At 44.6% G+C, this 17,201-nt stretch overlaps 1 protein-coding gene across 7 annotated transcripts in view; it reads left to right on the top strand.

Annotated features, from left to right (window-relative positions):
- Positions 1 to 17,201, top strand: part of LDLRAD4 (low density lipoprotein receptor class A domain containing 4) — a 422,280-nt gene that overhangs the window by 367,725 nt on the left and 37,354 nt on the right. The window contains exon 1 of one of the 7 annotated variants that reach the window (XM_037805581.1): positions 14,579 to 14,597. The exons of 5 other annotated variants lie outside the window; for them this stretch is intronic. Coding sequence is in view for 1 of the 2 variants with exons in the window: in XM_037805580.1 (XP_037661508.1) it covers positions 15,175 to 15,244 (70 nt within the window). In the remaining variant the exon portion in view is untranslated. Of the gene's footprint in view, positions 1 to 14,578; positions 14,598 to 14,894; positions 15,245 to 17,201 lie in introns of those variants that run through there. One more of the 7 variants, XM_037805580.1, reaches the window with a different exon arrangement.

Consider the following 17,201-nt stretch of genomic DNA (forward strand, 5'->3'; position numbering starts at 1 on the left):
TGGTTCTCACCCAAAGGGATGTGGATTAAGATTGAGAACATGTCTATGTTGGAGTTCATAATTCACACATTAATGTTTTATTTAAAATCTCTAGCACATCAGACCTGTGATTTCACATATTATTGCCTAGGAGAGGTTTATTTTTTAATGAATTAATTTCAAGTCAAATTAAAAATCTATTGTTTTAGTTTTCTAGGCTGCTCCAGCAAATACCATGAAATGGGTCAGCTTAAACAATGGGGATTTATTCACTCATGGTTTGAGGCTGGAAAAAAGTCCATATCAGGACATCATCAAGGTGATACTTTCAAAGATCGGCCTTCTGGACTGGCTGCTAGTTCCTTGGCCACATGGCAAGGCACATGGCGGCATCTCCAGTCTCTCCCTTCTCTTCCAGTTTCCACTGATGTCCACCCTCTTGCTTCCTGTGGCTTTCTCTGTCTGTCTGAATTTCAATCTGTTTATAAAGGACTCCAGTAATAGGATTCAGACCCATCCTGATTGAGGTGGGGCACAACTTCTTAACTGAAGAAGCCTCATCAAAAGGTCCTACTTGGAATGAGTTCACACCTACAAGAATGGATTAAACTTAAGAACATGTGTAGCTCCGAACCACAACTTCTTCATGAGGTAACCAGTAGTGCAAGTGGACAGTAGACCTTGTACAACCCTAAGGGTAGTTGAAGGCCTACAGCGTGCAGGATGCTAGTTTGGTTCCAGCAATTAAATGAGAGAACATCTGAGGACTGAGTGTGTGACTTGTTGTCACATTCAGTTGGGGGTAGAGGTGGTGTGAGAACCTGAGTCTCTTGGCCAGCGCTAGACCTTGCCAAGAATCGTTAATGCTGACATGGCCCAGGCAAAATGATGGTACACAGACTCATAGCCTGAGATTTAGAAGCCATTCATCTGACTTCTGAGCAAGGCTCACCATTTGCTGTTTTATCCATTTGAGCTAAAAAATCACCAAGAAGAGTGGCTGTGTCTGAACTGCCACCCTGCAGCCACCCTTGGCCAGGATTTCTGCCTCGAAGAGGATTAGTGGTAATAGGCTAGTTTAGGATGTTTTTCTCTCAGGTACATTACAGGCAAAAAATTGTAACAGGCATTTGCAATATTGCCACTTCTAGCCCTTTAAATGTTTAAAAAAAAAAAAGAGTTCCATTTTATTACCAATATTAAAAGGTTCCCTGCTAGAGAGCCACTCCTCCTGTGGGAAACTCTGCATTTTTGTTACTGCCACTCTATTTTATTTTATTGCTTTCCTGATGTGGGTGTTTACTAATGTTCAGAAAAACAAACTTGATTAATGCCACTTTTAATGAAAGCAGATCAAATTTCTACTTATCCCCTGAAAACTCCCTTGGGATTTGAGAGAGGGTAGGGTGCTCCCCTAACCAATTAGGTTCCCCCTGTTCTGTTGTGCCAAGATGTCATCATAAATCCCAGTCGATCTTCACTGTCCCTGGTTAACCAGGGCCTCTTATTCATACCTGAAGTCTTCATGTTTCCATATGGTGATTTCCTAGCCTGCGGAGAAAGATCACTCATTTTAAGCAAGGAAATCTGAGAGACATCATAGTGGGTTTAAAAATTGTCTTTTCATTCCATTATTTTTTCAGTGCACAAATGAATAAGATATTGAATTCAGCAATCCCTCCAGGCACATTATGATTTTCAGTACTGAACTGGTTTGCAATGAATCCCTAAATGCAGAGGATGTTTGAGTCAGAAAAGAAAGGATACAAACCCATAAGAGGGTTACAGATCTAATAAATTAGAAACAATAAAAAAAAAGGGGGTATGTGTGCCAGTTTGAATGTATTGTGTCTCCCAGAAAAAGCCATATTCTTTGATGCAATCTTGTGGGGCAGACATTTTAGTGCTGATTAGATTGGAATTCTTTGAGTGTTTCCATGGAGATGTGCCCCACCCAACTGTAGGTGATAACTCTGATGAGATATCTCCATGGAGGTGTGACCCCACCCACTAAGGGTGGGCCTTGATCAGTGGAGCTATATAAATGAGCTGACAGGTAGAGGGAACTCAGTGTAGCTGTGAGTGATGTTTTGAAGAGGAGCTACAGACAAGAGGGACACTTTGAAGAAAGCACAGGAGCTGCAGATGAGAGAAAGTTTGAAGACGGCCATTGAAAGCACTCTTGCTCTGGAGAAGTTGAGAGAGGACAAATACCCCAAGTGCAACTAAGGGTGACATTTCTGAGGAACTGCAACCTAGAGAGGAATATCCTGGGAGAAAGCCATTTTGAAACCAGAACTCTGGAGCAGACACCAGCCACACGCCTTCCTAGCTAACAGAGGTGTTCCGGATGCCATTGGCCATCCTCCAGTGAAGGTACCTGATTGTTGACACCTTATCTTGGACACTTTATGGTCTTAAGACTGTAACTTTGTAACCAAATAAACCCTCTTTATAAAAGCTGATCCATTTCTGGTGCTTTGCGAAAAGGCAGCTTTAGCAAACTGGAACAGCTATTATAAGTGGTGTCCCCCCTGCCATGAGCTCCTACAAAACCCCCATCCACTCAACAAATTCAGCATATATGCTCTGAGCCCCTGCCCTGTGCCAAACATCCTACTAGGGGGTGTACTAAATTGTGCCACTCTCACTATTTGCCTGACCTTTGCTCTCAGTGCAAAGGACAAGGATTCCCCTGGCTTTCTTTGTATCCCCAAACCCCTCATGGTGACTGCTGTGTCCTAAGTGCCCAGGCTTTGCCAAATGCAGCCCTGGACCTGACTTGAATGAGCACCGACCACGTGTGAGCATTTTCAAAGGCTATCTGACACCTGAGAGCATCCATTTCTAAAGCATTTGCCTGCTAGCCTGGTTAAAGTGCAGAAAGTGAGAACAGAGAGTATACTTGATGTTGATCTGGTGTGGAGGTTAATTTTCCCTGGGTTTTGGACCATGATGTTTCTAGTGTTTGCCTTAGCATGTACTCCAATACAATAAATAAAACCTTGGGATGTGTTGTGAGTTTATCTCAACTTTTGAAGCAACTGTAGAGCCAGGAGAAATTCTAAAACGTCTTAGAACTACCTGTGCTGTTTTGGATGTATTATGTCCACCAAAACGCCATGTTCTTTGGTACAGTCTTGTGGGGGGCAGATTTATTAGTGTTGATTAGGTTGGAATCTTTGGATTGGGTTGTTTCCATGGAGATGTGACCTACCCAACTGTGGGTGATAACACTGATTAGATTACTTCCATGGAGGTGCAGCCCCACCCATTCAGCATGGGTCTTGATTAGTTTACCTGAGCTGTATAAGAGCTCAGACAGAAGGAACTCAGAGCTGCTGCAGCTTAGAGAGACATTTTGAAGATGGTCCCTGAAAGCTGAAGCTGACATTTTGGAGAACACTGTTTTCAAATGTAACCTGGGAGCAAGCAGACTCCAGCCATGTGCTTTCCCAGCTAACAGAGGTTTCTGGATGCCATCGGCCATCCATCAATGAAGGTACCCTATTATTGATGCCTTACCTTGGACACTTTATGGCCTTAAGACTGTAAATTTATAGTCAAATAACTTGGTAGGAACAAGGTCACAGAAATGTTGCTATATTAGGTTATTTTCTTGGGGTAGAGTAGGAACATGTTGGAAGTAAAGTAGTTATTTTACGTTAGCTGTCTTTTTCTTACTCCCATGTTATGGTTTGTTTGAAATGTTTTTTTATTGTCTATATTTTTTTAATTTTTTTGATACAGTTAATAGTTAATTAAAAAAAAAAGTCAATTAAAAAAAAATGAAGAAAAAATGCAGAGCCCCCCTGAGGAGCTGGTGGAGAATGCAGGGGTGTTGGGCTCCCCCACCTTGATGGTTGCTGATGCGCTCACAGACATAGGGGATTGGTGGTTTGATGGGCCAAGCCCTCTACCATGGGACTTGCCCTTGGGAAGACTGTTGCTGCAAAGAGGAGGCTAGGTCTGCCTAAAATTGTGCCTAAGTGTCTCCTCCCAAATGCCTCTTTATTGCTCAGATGTGGCCCTCTCTCTCTAGCTAAGTCAACTTGGCAGGTGAAATCACTGCCCTCCTCCTTATGTGGGATCTGACACCCAGGGGAGTAAATCTCCCTGGCAACATGGAATATGACTCCTGGGGAGGAATCTAGACCCAAAATCGTGGGATGGAGAACATCTTCTTGACCAAATGGGGGATGTGAAAGGAAATGAAATAAGCTTCAGTGGCAGAGAGATTCCAAAAGGAGCCAAGCGGTCACTCTAGTGGGCACTCTTTACACACAATATAGGTAACCCTTTTTAGTTCCTAATGAATTGGAATAGCTAGCAGTAAATACCTGAAACTATCAAACTACAACCCAGAACCCCTGAATCTTGAAGACGATTGTATAACAATGTAGCTTATGAGGGGTGACAATGTGATTGGGAAAGCCATATGGACCATACTCCCCTTTGTCCAGTATATGGATGGATGAGTAGAAAAATGGGGGCAAAAAAAAAAAAAGGCACCTAGTGTTCTTTTTTACTTTAATTGTTCTTTTTCACTTTAATTTTTATTATTATTATTATTTTTGTGTGTGTGGTAATGAAAATGTTCAAAAATTAATTTTGGTGATGAACGCACAACTATATAATGGTACTGTGAACAATTGAATGTATGCTTTGTATAACTGCATGGTATGTGAATATATCTCAATAAAATTGAATTTAAAAAAAAAAGAGGGTATGTGACAAAGAGATTAAGGACACAGGTAATATGTGGCAAAGCCCTTCAAGAATATAAGCTCCATGAGAGCAGAAACTCTTGTCTGTCTTATTTGTTGCTATATCCCCAGGTTCCGAAACAGTGGCTAGCACACAGTAGGCAATCAATCAATAGTTATTGAAAGTAAGAATGATTGGATAAGAGAAAATTTTTACATAATTAAACTTCCTAAAAAAAATTAAAAAGCCAATCCATTTCTGGTATTCTGCATAATGGCAGCATTAGCAAACCAGAACACTACCTGAACACATCCTGAAATTTGTAAGCAGGACGCAGAAGAAAGAAAGCATGGGTCTCTCCTCCACATCCAAGAAATGCTTGTGATTTCTAAGGGATCACTGCCTTAGCATCTTCAAAATAATGACTGCAGAAATTTTCAGTAATTTGGCAACCTATGGATACCACCTACATGTGCCATGTACTATATGTGATTGGCTGAGTTCAGAGCTCATGAAAGTGGGGTTTCAAATCTCACAAGGGTCAGTTAAAATGTTTAAGACATTAAGAACTGGGAATTAGAGTAACAGTATCTGGGACCTGAGTTGTAAACTTTCTCAGCCTCATTTTCCGTGGTCTACCCAGAAAAAGGATGACTCGTGAAAGTTACTCAGCTTTCCAGCTTTGGGATGAAATTGAGAAATGTCATGTAGTTGAAAAGCAAAAGAAAATGTTTTGCAAATAGCTACATTAAATATTTTAAATATTCAAATATCCAGTGTGTTTTTATTCAGACCGTGTATGTATTTCACCTGAAATACTAAGGGCTGGCATAGGTCATTTCTAACCCCCTCTAAAGCTTGACCCCTTGAAAATGTGTCTGTTTTATAAAAGCAACCCTTTGACAAGTTTTGTGGACCGTGAAAGCTTGGAAGAAGGTAGCAATCAGGTGTGCCAGCAGCTACCTGTAGGCAGAACACACGCCAGAGGAGTGGAAAGGCAGGGACAGCCTTCTCCTGCGCTGGAGCCCGAATGCCCAACAGGCTGCAGAGGGGAGGGCAGGGCTCAGGGGATGGGCTGAGGCTACTTTCACAAGACTGTTTGTTTAAAAAGAGCCTGCTCATAGTATTTGAGTTTTTCCAGAAAGCAAAATTAGAAATCTCTTTTAACATATGGTGTCCAGAAGTTCCCCAAGAATTCTGGAATTTTCACGAGGAATTCCAACTATCCTAGAGATTGTTTGCAGACACCAGAGGCTCAGCTGACGTAACCAGTTAGCTTTGCCCTTCTCCTGCACCCTGCCAGCACTGCCAGCCCCAGCCAGCTCTCCTGAGATGTGAGGGTGGGTAGGGGCTGCCATTGGCACAGGTGGGCAGAGGGAGCGACACACCTGCCATGGTCCCAGGCCTGTCCCTCTGCCCAGGAGGGCAGCTTCGTTAACGTACACATGTGTGCACAGGTGCTCGCCTGCCGAAACCCTTCTTTAATGCTGTTGGCGAGTAGCAATGGCTTGGGCCAAAAATAGACCTGGATTCTAGCCTCTTGTGGCATGCACAAGCCACAGTCCCTCTAAGCTGCAGATTTGCTCATTTAATCTTGGATTAGAGTGGGGCATCTGAAACTTTCATGTGCTAACAAATCACTTAGGGATCTTGGTAAAATGCAGACACCGGTTCGGTAGGTCTGGGATGGGATTCTGCATCTCTAACGAGCCCAGGGGCTGCTGCTGCTGCTGCCAGCCCTCGGACCCCTTTCAGTGGAGAGGGACCATGTGTTTCTTCCTTTGAAGAAATGACGTAGGCATTAATCTCATTTTACAGATGAGGAACCAGAGGCTCAGCCCAAGCCACATGATTGGGGGGGGTGGGGGTGGCGGGCAGGGCTGGAACCCAAATTCAGGTCAAACTGGCCCTGAATTAAACCACTCTAAAAATTTTATACTGCCTTCCCTGTTCTTCTGGGGCTTGAAAAAGTAGGAGAAACTTTCAAAGATGTATAAATCACTTAGTAAGGAGTAGCTTAGCCTTGATGAAAAGCTGTGCAGCCAAAAAGCTATAACAATATATATTAAAAAAAATACTGCAGTGGCAAAGGTACTGTGTGAGGGTCCTCCAAAATCTGTTAGTACAGAGAGGAGTGTGCATATCAGGAAGCTATTTTAAGCCTCTTCAGTTTAGGCTAATCAATAAACTCTTAATCTCCTTGTCAGCGTGCTAGCTCTGCAGTGTCACATACTTTTTGGAACTAGAGAAGTTGTAGGTTTACTTAAAAGTCATGTAAAAATACAATATTCCCATATACCCTGCTATTGTTGACACTTTGCATAGGTATGGTACTTTTGTTACAAAAACTGATGAGACAATATTAAAATATCACTGTTAACTATAGTCCATAGTTTGCATTAGGTGTATTTTCCCCATATACCTCCCTATTACGAACACCTTGTAATAGTGATGTACATTTGTTACAATTCATGAAAGAACATTCTCATATTTGTATTATTAACCACAGTCATTGTCCACAACAGGGTTCACTGTGTTTTACAGACCCATGTTTTATCTTCTAGCTTTCCTTTTTATGACATACATGACCCAAAACTTTCCCTTTCAACTGCACTTACCAACATATTTCAGTGCTGTTAATTACACTTAAAATATGCTACCATCACCTCTTTCCATTTCCAAACATTTACAATCAACCTAAATAGAAATTCTGTACAAAGTAAGCATCAGTTCCCCATTCTTTACCCCCATTCTATCCCCTGGTAATCTGTATTCTAGATTCTAACTCTATGATTAGTTTATATCAGTGATTACAATTAGTTTATATCAGTAAATTCATACAATATTTGCCCATTTGTGTCTGGCTTATTTCACTCAACATAATGTTCTTAAGGTTTATCCATTTTGTTACATGCATCAGGACTTCATTCCTTCTTACTGCTGAATAATATTCCATTGTATGTATATACCACATTTTGTTTATTCATTCTTCGGTTGATGGACACTTGGGTTGCTTCCATCTTTTGGCAATTGTGAATAATTGCCACTATGAATATTGATGTGCAGATATCTGTTTGAGTCCCTGCTTTCAATTCATTTGGATATATACCTAGTAGAGGGATTGCCGGGTCATATGGTAATTCTATACTTAGCTTCCTGAGAAACTGCCAAACTGTCCTCCACAGTGGCTGCACCACTTTCCGTTCCCACCACTGGTGAATGAGTGTTCCTATTTCTCCACATCATCTTAACACTTGAACTCTTCTGTTTGTTTAACAGCGGCCATTGTAGTGGGTGTGAAATATCTCATTACGGTTTTGATTTGTATTTCCCTAATAGCTAATGATGTTGAGCATCTTTTCCTGTGATTTTTGGTCATTTGTATTTCCTCTTTGGAAAAATGCCTATTCAAGTTTTTTGCCCAGTTTTTTTTTTTTTAATCCAGTTTTATTGAGATATATTTACATATGTACAATCATCCATGGTGTACAATCAGCTGTTCACAGTACCATCAAATTGTTGTGCATTCATCATCCCAATCTATTTTTGAACATTTTCCTTACACCAGAAAGAATCAGAATAAGAATAAAAAATAAAAGTAAAAAAGAACACCCAAATCATCCTCCCCATCCCACCCTATTTTTCATTTAGTTTTTGTCCCCATTTTTCTACTCATCCATACACTGGATAAAGGGAGTACGATCCACAAGGTTTTCACAATCACACTGTCACCCTTTGTAATCTACATTGTTATACAATCATCTTCAAGAATCAAGGCTACTGGGTTGGAGTTTGGTAGTTTCAGGTATTTACTTCTAGCTATTCTAACACATTAAAACCTAAAAAGTGTTATCTATATAGTGCGTAAGAATGTCCACCAGAGTGACCTATTGACTCCATTTGAAATCTCTCAGCCACTGAAGCTTTATTTTGTTTCATTTTGCATCCTCCTTTTGGTCAAGAAGATGTTCTCAATCTCATGATGCCGGGTCCAGATTCATCCCTGGGAGTCATATCCTGGGTTGCCAGGTAGATTTATACCCCTGGGAGTCAGGTCCCACGTTGTGGGGAGGGCAGTGAGATCACCTGCCAAGTGACAGGCTCCGTGCATTTCCCTCGCATCTTCAGCTCTTCCGAATTCCCCACCTGATGCGCTGTGGCCTTATCAACAATTCCCACGATGTTTACTTCTAGCTATTCCAATATATTAAAACATAAAAAGGGTTATCTATATAGTGTGTAAGAGCGCCCACCAGAGTGACCTCTCAGCTCCATCTGAAAACTTTATCTTGTTTCATTTTGCATTCCCCTTTTGGTCAAGAAGATGTTCTCAACCCCATGGTGTCAGGTCCAGATTCATCCCGGGGAGTCATATCCTGCATTGCCCGGGAGATTTACACCCCTGGGAGTCAGGTCCCACATAGGGGGTAGTTTTTGCCCAGTTTTTAATTGGGTTGCTTGTCTTTTTATGGTTGAGTTGTAGGATTTCTTTATATATATATTATGGATATTAAACCCTTATTGAATATATGTTTCCCAAATATTTTCTCCCATTGCATTGGCTGCCTTTTCATATTGTTGACAAAGTCTTCTGAAGCACAGAAGTTTTAAATTTTGAGGCGGTCCCATTTATCTGTTTTTTTTATTTCATCGCTTGTGCTCTGGGTGTGAAGTCTAAGAAACCAATGCCTACCACAAGATCTTGGAGATGCTTCCCTACATTTCTTCTAGGAGTTTTATGTTCTGGTTTTTATATAGGTCTTAAATTCATTTTTAGTTCATTTTTGTATAAGTATGAGATAGGGGTCCTCTTTCGTTGTTTTGCATTTGGATATCCTGTTCTCCCAGCACCATTCAATAGAAGAGACTATTCTGTCCCAGCTGAGTGGACTTGGCAGTCTTGTCAAACATCAATTGGCCAGAGATGTGAGGTCCATTTCTTAACTCGCCATTCAATTCCATTGGTCGTTGTATCTGTCTTTATGCCAATCCCATGCTGTTTTGACCACCTTTGTAATATGCTTTAAAGTCAGGAAGTGTGATTCCTCCAACCTTATTCTTTTTCAAGAGGTTTTTGGCTATTTGGGGCTTCTTACCCTTCTAAATAAATTTGATAATTGGCTTTTCCATTTCTTCATAGTAGACCATTGGAATTTTGATTGGGATTGCATTGAATCTGTAAATCAACTTGGGTTGAATTGATATCTCAATGTTTAATCTTCCAACCCATGAACACAGAACTCCCTTCCATTTAATTAGGTCTTCTTTGATTTCGCAATGTTTTGTTGTTTTCTGTGTACAAGTCATTTTGCATCCTTAGTTAAATTTACTCCTAGATATTTGATTCTTTTAGTTGCTAGTGTAAATGGAATTTTTTCTTGATTTCCTCCTCAGATTGTTCATTACTAGAGTATAGAAATGCTAGTGATTTTTGTGTGTTGATCTCGTACCACATTACTTAGCTGAACTTATTATCCCTAGTAGCTTTGTTGTGGTTTTTTGGCACTTTCTAAATATAGGATCATGTCATCAGCAAATAGTGAAAGTTTTATTTTTTCCCTTCAGATTTGGATGCCTTTTATTTCTTTTTCTTGCCTAATTGCTCTAGTTGGAACTTCCAGCACAATGTTGATAACAAGGTGACAGTGGGCATCCCTGTCTTGTTCCTGATCTTAGAGGAAAAGCTTTCAGTCTTTCCACATTGAATATGATGTTAGCTGTGGGCTTTCCGTTTATACCCTTTATCATGTTGAGGAAGTTTCCTTCTGTTTCTGTCTTTCTAAGTGTTTTTATCAAGAAAGGATGCTGGATTTTGTCAAATGCCTTTTCTGTGTCAATGAAGACAATCATGTGGTTTTTCCCTTTGTTTTGTTAATATAGTGTATTGCATTAATTGATTTTCTTGTGTTGAACCACCTTGCATACCTGGGATAAAATCCATTTGATCATGGTGCATAATTCTTTTAATGTTCTATTGGATTTGATTTGCAAGTATTTCATTGAGCTACTCACAGTTCTCTAACCGCAGTTATTCCGCCTCTTCATCCTAGCCTTCCCTGGATGCTGTACACACTTTCTGGGCCTCCAGAGCCGCAGAACAGTTATATCAGACATTCCTGCCTGTCCCCTGGTTTTCAGAGGAGGACTGAGTCCTGGAGCTCCCTACTCCACCATCTTCCCCAGAAGCTCTCCTCCACTATGCCCACAAACTTTTATATTTGCCAAAATTTCCACCAGATGATGGGGTGCACTCATGGCTGGAGTGCATGCAGAGAAATCACATTTCTAAATAGAAACCTCTCCAAGTTGCCTTTTTTGAGCACTCAGGATACATTTGTAAATCATTCCATGCTATAGGCTAATATCCACAAATCTCAAACAAATATTAGCATGATTTTAGTTTGTAAGAAAAATCTCCATTTGTGGCTTCAAGCATTAATAAACTTACTTAAAATGATGATTTTGTGTTCTAAAAGCCAAATTCCAGGGCTTAATTTTTATGTGGAAAATTTCATCTCAGAGCAAACTTTATAGCACAGTCATAAACCTCAAAGAATGGAGATTTGAGGTGGCAGATGTGGTCTTAGCAGGAGCCACATTTCAGGCACGCCAGGCATGTGAAGTGACTTGAAAGCCTGGTGGCAGGGCATGGAAGGTCATCATCTGTAACGTGGATTTGCCAGTTAGCCCATCTCCTTTGTGCCCAGAGGGACCAGGCAGCCAGGCCGAAAATGTCAACTACATTCCATATCGACAGTGGACATGTTTCCTCCATTCCAAGGGTTTGAGGCCTGTTGGTTATTAGTAATGCCAAGTTCCCTTCCCATAGAGGAAACGCTGGGAGGTGGGTGAGAGCTTCAGGACCAGGCGGACAAGGGCCCTGCACTGGCCGGCCTCTTACCAGCCCCTTGACCTTTGACAAAACACTGTCTGGGCCTCTTTCCCTGCTCTACAAGGTGGGAATGACAGCATGTGCCTCCCAGAGCTGGTGTGAAGAAAACGGGCAGCATGTGGGAAAATGCCCATATCACAGCAGTGAGTCTTTATATGTGCGTCTGTAAATGCTAATCTTCCCTAATCTTCAAACTGTGCTCACCTGTGGGAGTTTTTGCTGTGGGTGGGCTGCCCACTGGGTTGTGGGCAGTGGCCTGGACAAGAACTTGCAGGTGCCAAAGTCAAGGTCCAACCAGGGAACTTGTGACAAGAAGAAAGAGCAGCAGTGACTGACTATTCTTAGGGTGGTGGGTGGAAGTGGAAGCCCCTCCCCGCCCTGGGCTGCCTCTATCAGTCCCCCGGGCCCTCAGGCTCCCCACAGCCTTCCCTGCTCCACCTTGAACTAAAAGAAGCACAGCCCACAGTGTCTGTGAATTGTCAGAGAATTACATTGAAGGTCTGGGATATTTCCTCCAAAGAGCTTTAAACGTTTAGTGAATATCTGTTGAATGAATGAACAAGCTGAAGATCTTTATCCAAGCTGGCGCTGGAGCTAGTGTCAACTCAGGTTCCTGCTGATGTCTACAAATCCTTGTGAAACACATTTTAGGTGAGCCTCTCTTGAACCTTTTTCAAGGCCTCTGCCCTACACAGGGAAGCCTCATGCAGCTTTGAGATTTTTTATTAATTACACAAGACTCACATTAGTGAAATGAGTTCGCCATCAGAGAATTCATTTTAAATATTGAAAGGTGGAGGGGGAGAGAGCTCTTTGAATGCAAAATGCTTGCTATACTTTCGTACATGCATGTTTTTGTTCAGCAGACCCTGCTGCTCTGTGTGCTGCCACATTCTCTAAATTAAGGGAAAAGAAATGCCAGTGCATGTTCATCAGAAAGACAAAGCCCTGGGGATCCCGGGCTCCCATGGCCAGCTGGAGTGACATGGGGCATGAACCCCTGGACACGGGTGACCATGGTATTTTCTTCCCAGGGCATCGCCCTCAGGTGGTGCTTGAAGGGGAGTAAGAACAAAAGCAAAGAACATCTTCCGGTGAGGTGGCCCCGATGCTGAGTGAGTGAGGAGGAGCCCGGTGGCAACTGTATCAGCCAGAGGCGTGGCGCCCAGGGGACCCCACGGGTTCCTGTGCTGTGCCGGGGTGACCTGAGTGAACCCTCAAGGACGCCGGCCTGGTTGGCTTGTGCACGAGTGTGAGGTGTGGATTTCTTGGATGAAACAGCTTAAAGATAAACTTTCATCCATGAACTCAGAGGCTTCTAAAGTGGTCTTTAAACCGACTGAACACTGTGAACAAAGAGCTTAATTAGGGGATGGTGCCATGACTGGCTAGCCCGCTGGTAGAGAAGCAGCCAGCCAACAGGTAGGCTCAGACTTGGTGGAACACTTGATAGCTATTTAAAAAGAAATGTGTTGATTTCTCAGTATATGAAATATGCATTTTAAATCAGGTTAAACCCCAAAGGGGACTATTTGCAACCATTTCAAAATGCACATATGCCCATTAGCAAAGGACAGAGCACATTTTCAGTTGACTGAATTCCTCATTTAAAAAACCAGATTTGCAGGATGGTCGCATGCAATCTTGTGCACATTCCTCCTTAAGGATTTGATTTCGGGGTGATCTGTGTCATCTGTCACACAGACCGAACTTGACCAGAGGGTGTGGGTGCTGGGGTGGCAAGGACCCTCAAGGACCAGGGAGAGCTGAGGCCCGGGAGGGTCCAGGGAGAAGCCAGAGCAAGTTCTGCCTCCTTGTTATGCTGGTCTCTGAGCAGGACCCTGTGCGCCGGTGGCTGCTCCCCAGCCAGACACAGAACACTCCCCCCCACCCCGTGCACCCGCGCAATGGTGTGATCTGCAATTAGTTGGAAGAGGCATTGCACAAGGGAAGGGGCCAGTTTTACTTTGGAAGTTGCTTAGGAAAATCATGCGTCCTGAATGGCACAGGCAATTATGTACAACTGTCCAAGTTCAGCCTGAAATTCTCCCCTTTTGTTAATCCACATGAAATCTCTGAAAAATCTCCCTGGAAATGCGTTTGTTGCCTCTGTGGCCCCAGGACTGGAGCTGGAACTGGCAGTGTGGTGACACTGGGCTGTCATGCCCCAGAGGCTGTGGCTGACGGGAGCAGGCGGCTGCTCGCGTCACCGTCTCCTGAAATGCTGGTGGTAACCAAGGGAGTTTGGTTCTGCTTTGACAACTCCTCCTACAGCCAAAACTACTGGTATGGCCCACAGGCCATTCCTATTTTTGCTAAATAAGGAAAAACAAAGGCTATTCCAGGCACGGAGCCGTGCTGGTAGCTGGTTTATTTGCAGTCTTGTCCTGGCACGCTGCCCTCGCCACTGTGGCCACCGGGAATTTTTCTGAAAACTGCCGCGACAGACGTGCAGCTTGCTCCGTGCCTCTCGGAGACACACAGCCCCAGGCGGCGGGATGTAGAAGAGATGCTTTCTGTACACATGAAACAAATTGTTTAGACCTCGGGGGCTGGGGGGTGGCGAGCTGTGCTTGCACAAAATGAGCCAGGAAAAAAACGAGCCCCTGAGCCATGCGCGTCACTGGCTTTCAGGTCTGAGCCACCTTTTCTCCTTACCTGGGATGCTTTTCTCTAATTTCTGCACCTTTTAAACCTGAAGAGCGGGGTGAGATTGCGAACGGCGACTTTTGTAGGATTCTTTATGGGGTGTGTGTGCAGGCATGCATTGAGGAACCGTGGTGAGAGGGAGAGAGCAGAGTGGAGGGGGACAGAGGGGAGGGGAAGAGGGAGCAGGGGGTCGAGAGAAAGGACGGAAGCGTTGCCTCGGCGGCTCCGCCAGCTCCAGCTTCCAGGGCAGGGCTGAGCTGCTCCCTTCGGTGGGAGACTTAGGGGAGGGGAACAGGCACGAGGGAGGGGTGCCCGGCGAGGTGGGCGCGCGGGGGGACCTACCGCGGAGACCCGGGAGCGTGCTTTCCCGGTAAGTGCTCGCTTTTCATTTCTTCCCCTCTGAAAGTTCCCGGCAGAGATCCAGGCGAGAACTTGTGTGGAGATTTACAGATGTCTCCCCTCTCTGCCTTGTCTGGTTTGATGGTCACCCGCTAAAAAGATTATCTAAGGTAATAATAGAGAAAGACGAACTACCCAGCTGCACTGCTGGCCTCGGCGCCCAGGGTGTCCGGGGTGAGCCCCCCACGAGAAATATAGAATAACTGTCGGTGCACGGCGCCGGAGACGCCCTGGGGGTCGGGCTGGCCTGGGGAGCGAGGACCCCGGGGCTGCTTCTCCGCTCCCCTGACGCCCCCGGCTTCCGGCCGCAGAGCGCGCGGATTCCTGTTGATGGCAGTTGATAATTGGTAGCCAGGGTCTGCGGTCGCAGCCTCAGCATCCGAGTCTAGCACCTGGGCTGGGCCGCGCGATCCGGTCGGGGGAGAGACAGACACGCGCACTCACACCCTCTCACCCCCGCGGCGCTCACTGCGCGCGGGCTGCTGGGGAGGAGGCTGCCTGCGCAGGGATGCTCTGAGCCCGGGGGCCACGTCCAGGGCGGAGCGACCATGCCCGGGGACAGCCGGAACGGCACGGCGCTGAGGGAGGCCCGTCTCAGAGACCTGTTGTTGAAGAGAGGTATTCCCGAGGCCAGCTGCGGGGGTGCATGCTCTTGGGGTTTGCTGTGGCTGTGCCTGGAGTTGCGCGGAGAACAGAGTTGAGCTGAGAATAGAAGTCTTTCTCAAGAAGTTTTTTCTCCGTCGGAGAGGTCTGTCAACTCCGAACCTATTTCAGGGTTGCAGGGAAGGGGGCCTCTCTTGAGGAAGAGAGATTTCAAGTTTCCTCCTCTTCTTTGGAGTCAGCGGTTGGTTTCTTCCTGTTGGAGAGGTTGTGCACAAATACGCAGGCTTGTGGCTTTGCAGTTGTTTGCACTTGAGGCTAAAAGCTCCCCTGGAAAATTCTATTACTCACTGCTAGACTGTACTTTCTTTTTTACCCTGAGTGGTTGAAAACAGCCTTTGAGAGAAAAGGTGCATTTCTCAGGATATGACCAGTTTCTCAGGTCATCAGGAAAGAGCTGGGACTCCAGGAGGGGGGGGACATACAGAACCAGAAAGCGAGAGACGGACAGAGAGACGGACAGACGAGTGGCAGATTGGGCTTGTTCAGAAACGACGCCTCTTAACAGAAGAGACTGTTTCCTTGTGCAGCTGTGTGTTTTGTTTTTTGTTTTTTGTTTTTTTTTTTGATACACTTTCCTAAATTAATAACGTGGGGGTGGGGTGAGGGTGGATTTTAAATGAGTCCTATAGAGGGAATTAGGGTTTTATGTATGTATTTTTCCCATTTACAGCGTAGCAGAGGGATAGACTTTTAAAGGGTTTGTAATTGCTCTTCCTTCTCTGCTGTTTTTTTCCAGAAAACCTTGTCAGTCATCTTTGATGGGGACACATTTAGCTAAATTTCTTTCTAACGAGATCATGAGACTTCAGATTTTAAAATGTGTGGTGAAAAGTCTTTGTACTGGATGAACGTGTGGGTCTCTGTAAACAGAACAGACACTGCTCCGGCCCGAGGGGGTGGCAGGGTCTGTGTTCTAGGGACTCTGTCATCGATGTGATTGTCCCTGATGTCACCCACCCGCCAGCCCCAGCGAGCGCACCTGGTCTAGGAGGGTCAGAGGGATGTGGCCGCCCCACCCCTGGCCGCCGGAGGGGTCCTTGGCTTCCAGGGCTCTCTGCCCTGATCTCCTCACCTATGGATTCTAGGTGTCAGCTCCCAAGTTTATTACCATGCAGCATTTTATGTAAAACTTTATGAATATAAATAGGATTATGTAAAAAGATAACTTCTAGCAGCTGGGAGGCTCTTTTTCCAGTCACAGTTAGCACCTCCCTAGAGTGGTAATTGCTGAGTGAGAGCAAAACTTCAGCACCGCGGGCGGCAGCCTTTCGCTGTTCTGTGCTAGACAGTGGCCAGGGCAGGCCCGGGGGTCCCGGCCTTCTAGAGGCATCATCGTTCAGCATGTATGTCATGAGCACCTGCTCTGTGCACACATGTGACACGTGCTGAAGGTGTGAACAGGATATTGTCTCGGGGCTCTCTCCATGGGGTAAAAGACCAGAAAATGGTCAAGGCAGCCATAAATGCTAAGGGGGCCCTCCAGAGATGGCAGCAGACACATCATCAGGGAGTTAGGGAAAAGCTTAGAGTAAGATAAAACTGGCAGGTGGTGCTTAGTCTGGGGGTGCTGTGCAGTGGTTCTTGTCCCTTCTGCTCTACCTGTGGAAGGGTCCACCCCAAGGAAAACACAATTCAAAATACATAATATAATCTGTGTGATTACAGCACTTAACTTTGCCTTCTGAACTTCAAGTTGTGAAGTTATATAGGCTGGATTTTTCCCCCTTGACCATGGTGTTTAATGAGTGTGAATTTTCATTCCACCATTAAAATCTCCAAGAGTATTTTTACACTAACAGTTCATGAACTCAAGGCAATTATAGTTTCGGTAGATTCAAACTCCAGCCCAACCCATGGCAGGAAGGTGGGTCTGTAGGATTTTGGAAAGAATTTACCAGCCTTTAGGAACACT

The sequence above is a fragment of the Choloepus didactylus genome, chromosome 16, assembly GCF_015220235.1.
Source record: "Choloepus didactylus isolate mChoDid1 chromosome 16, mChoDid1.pri, whole genome shotgun sequence".
In the NCBI taxonomy this organism is placed as follows: domain Eukaryota; kingdom Metazoa; phylum Chordata; class Mammalia; order Pilosa; family Megalonychidae; genus Choloepus; species Choloepus didactylus.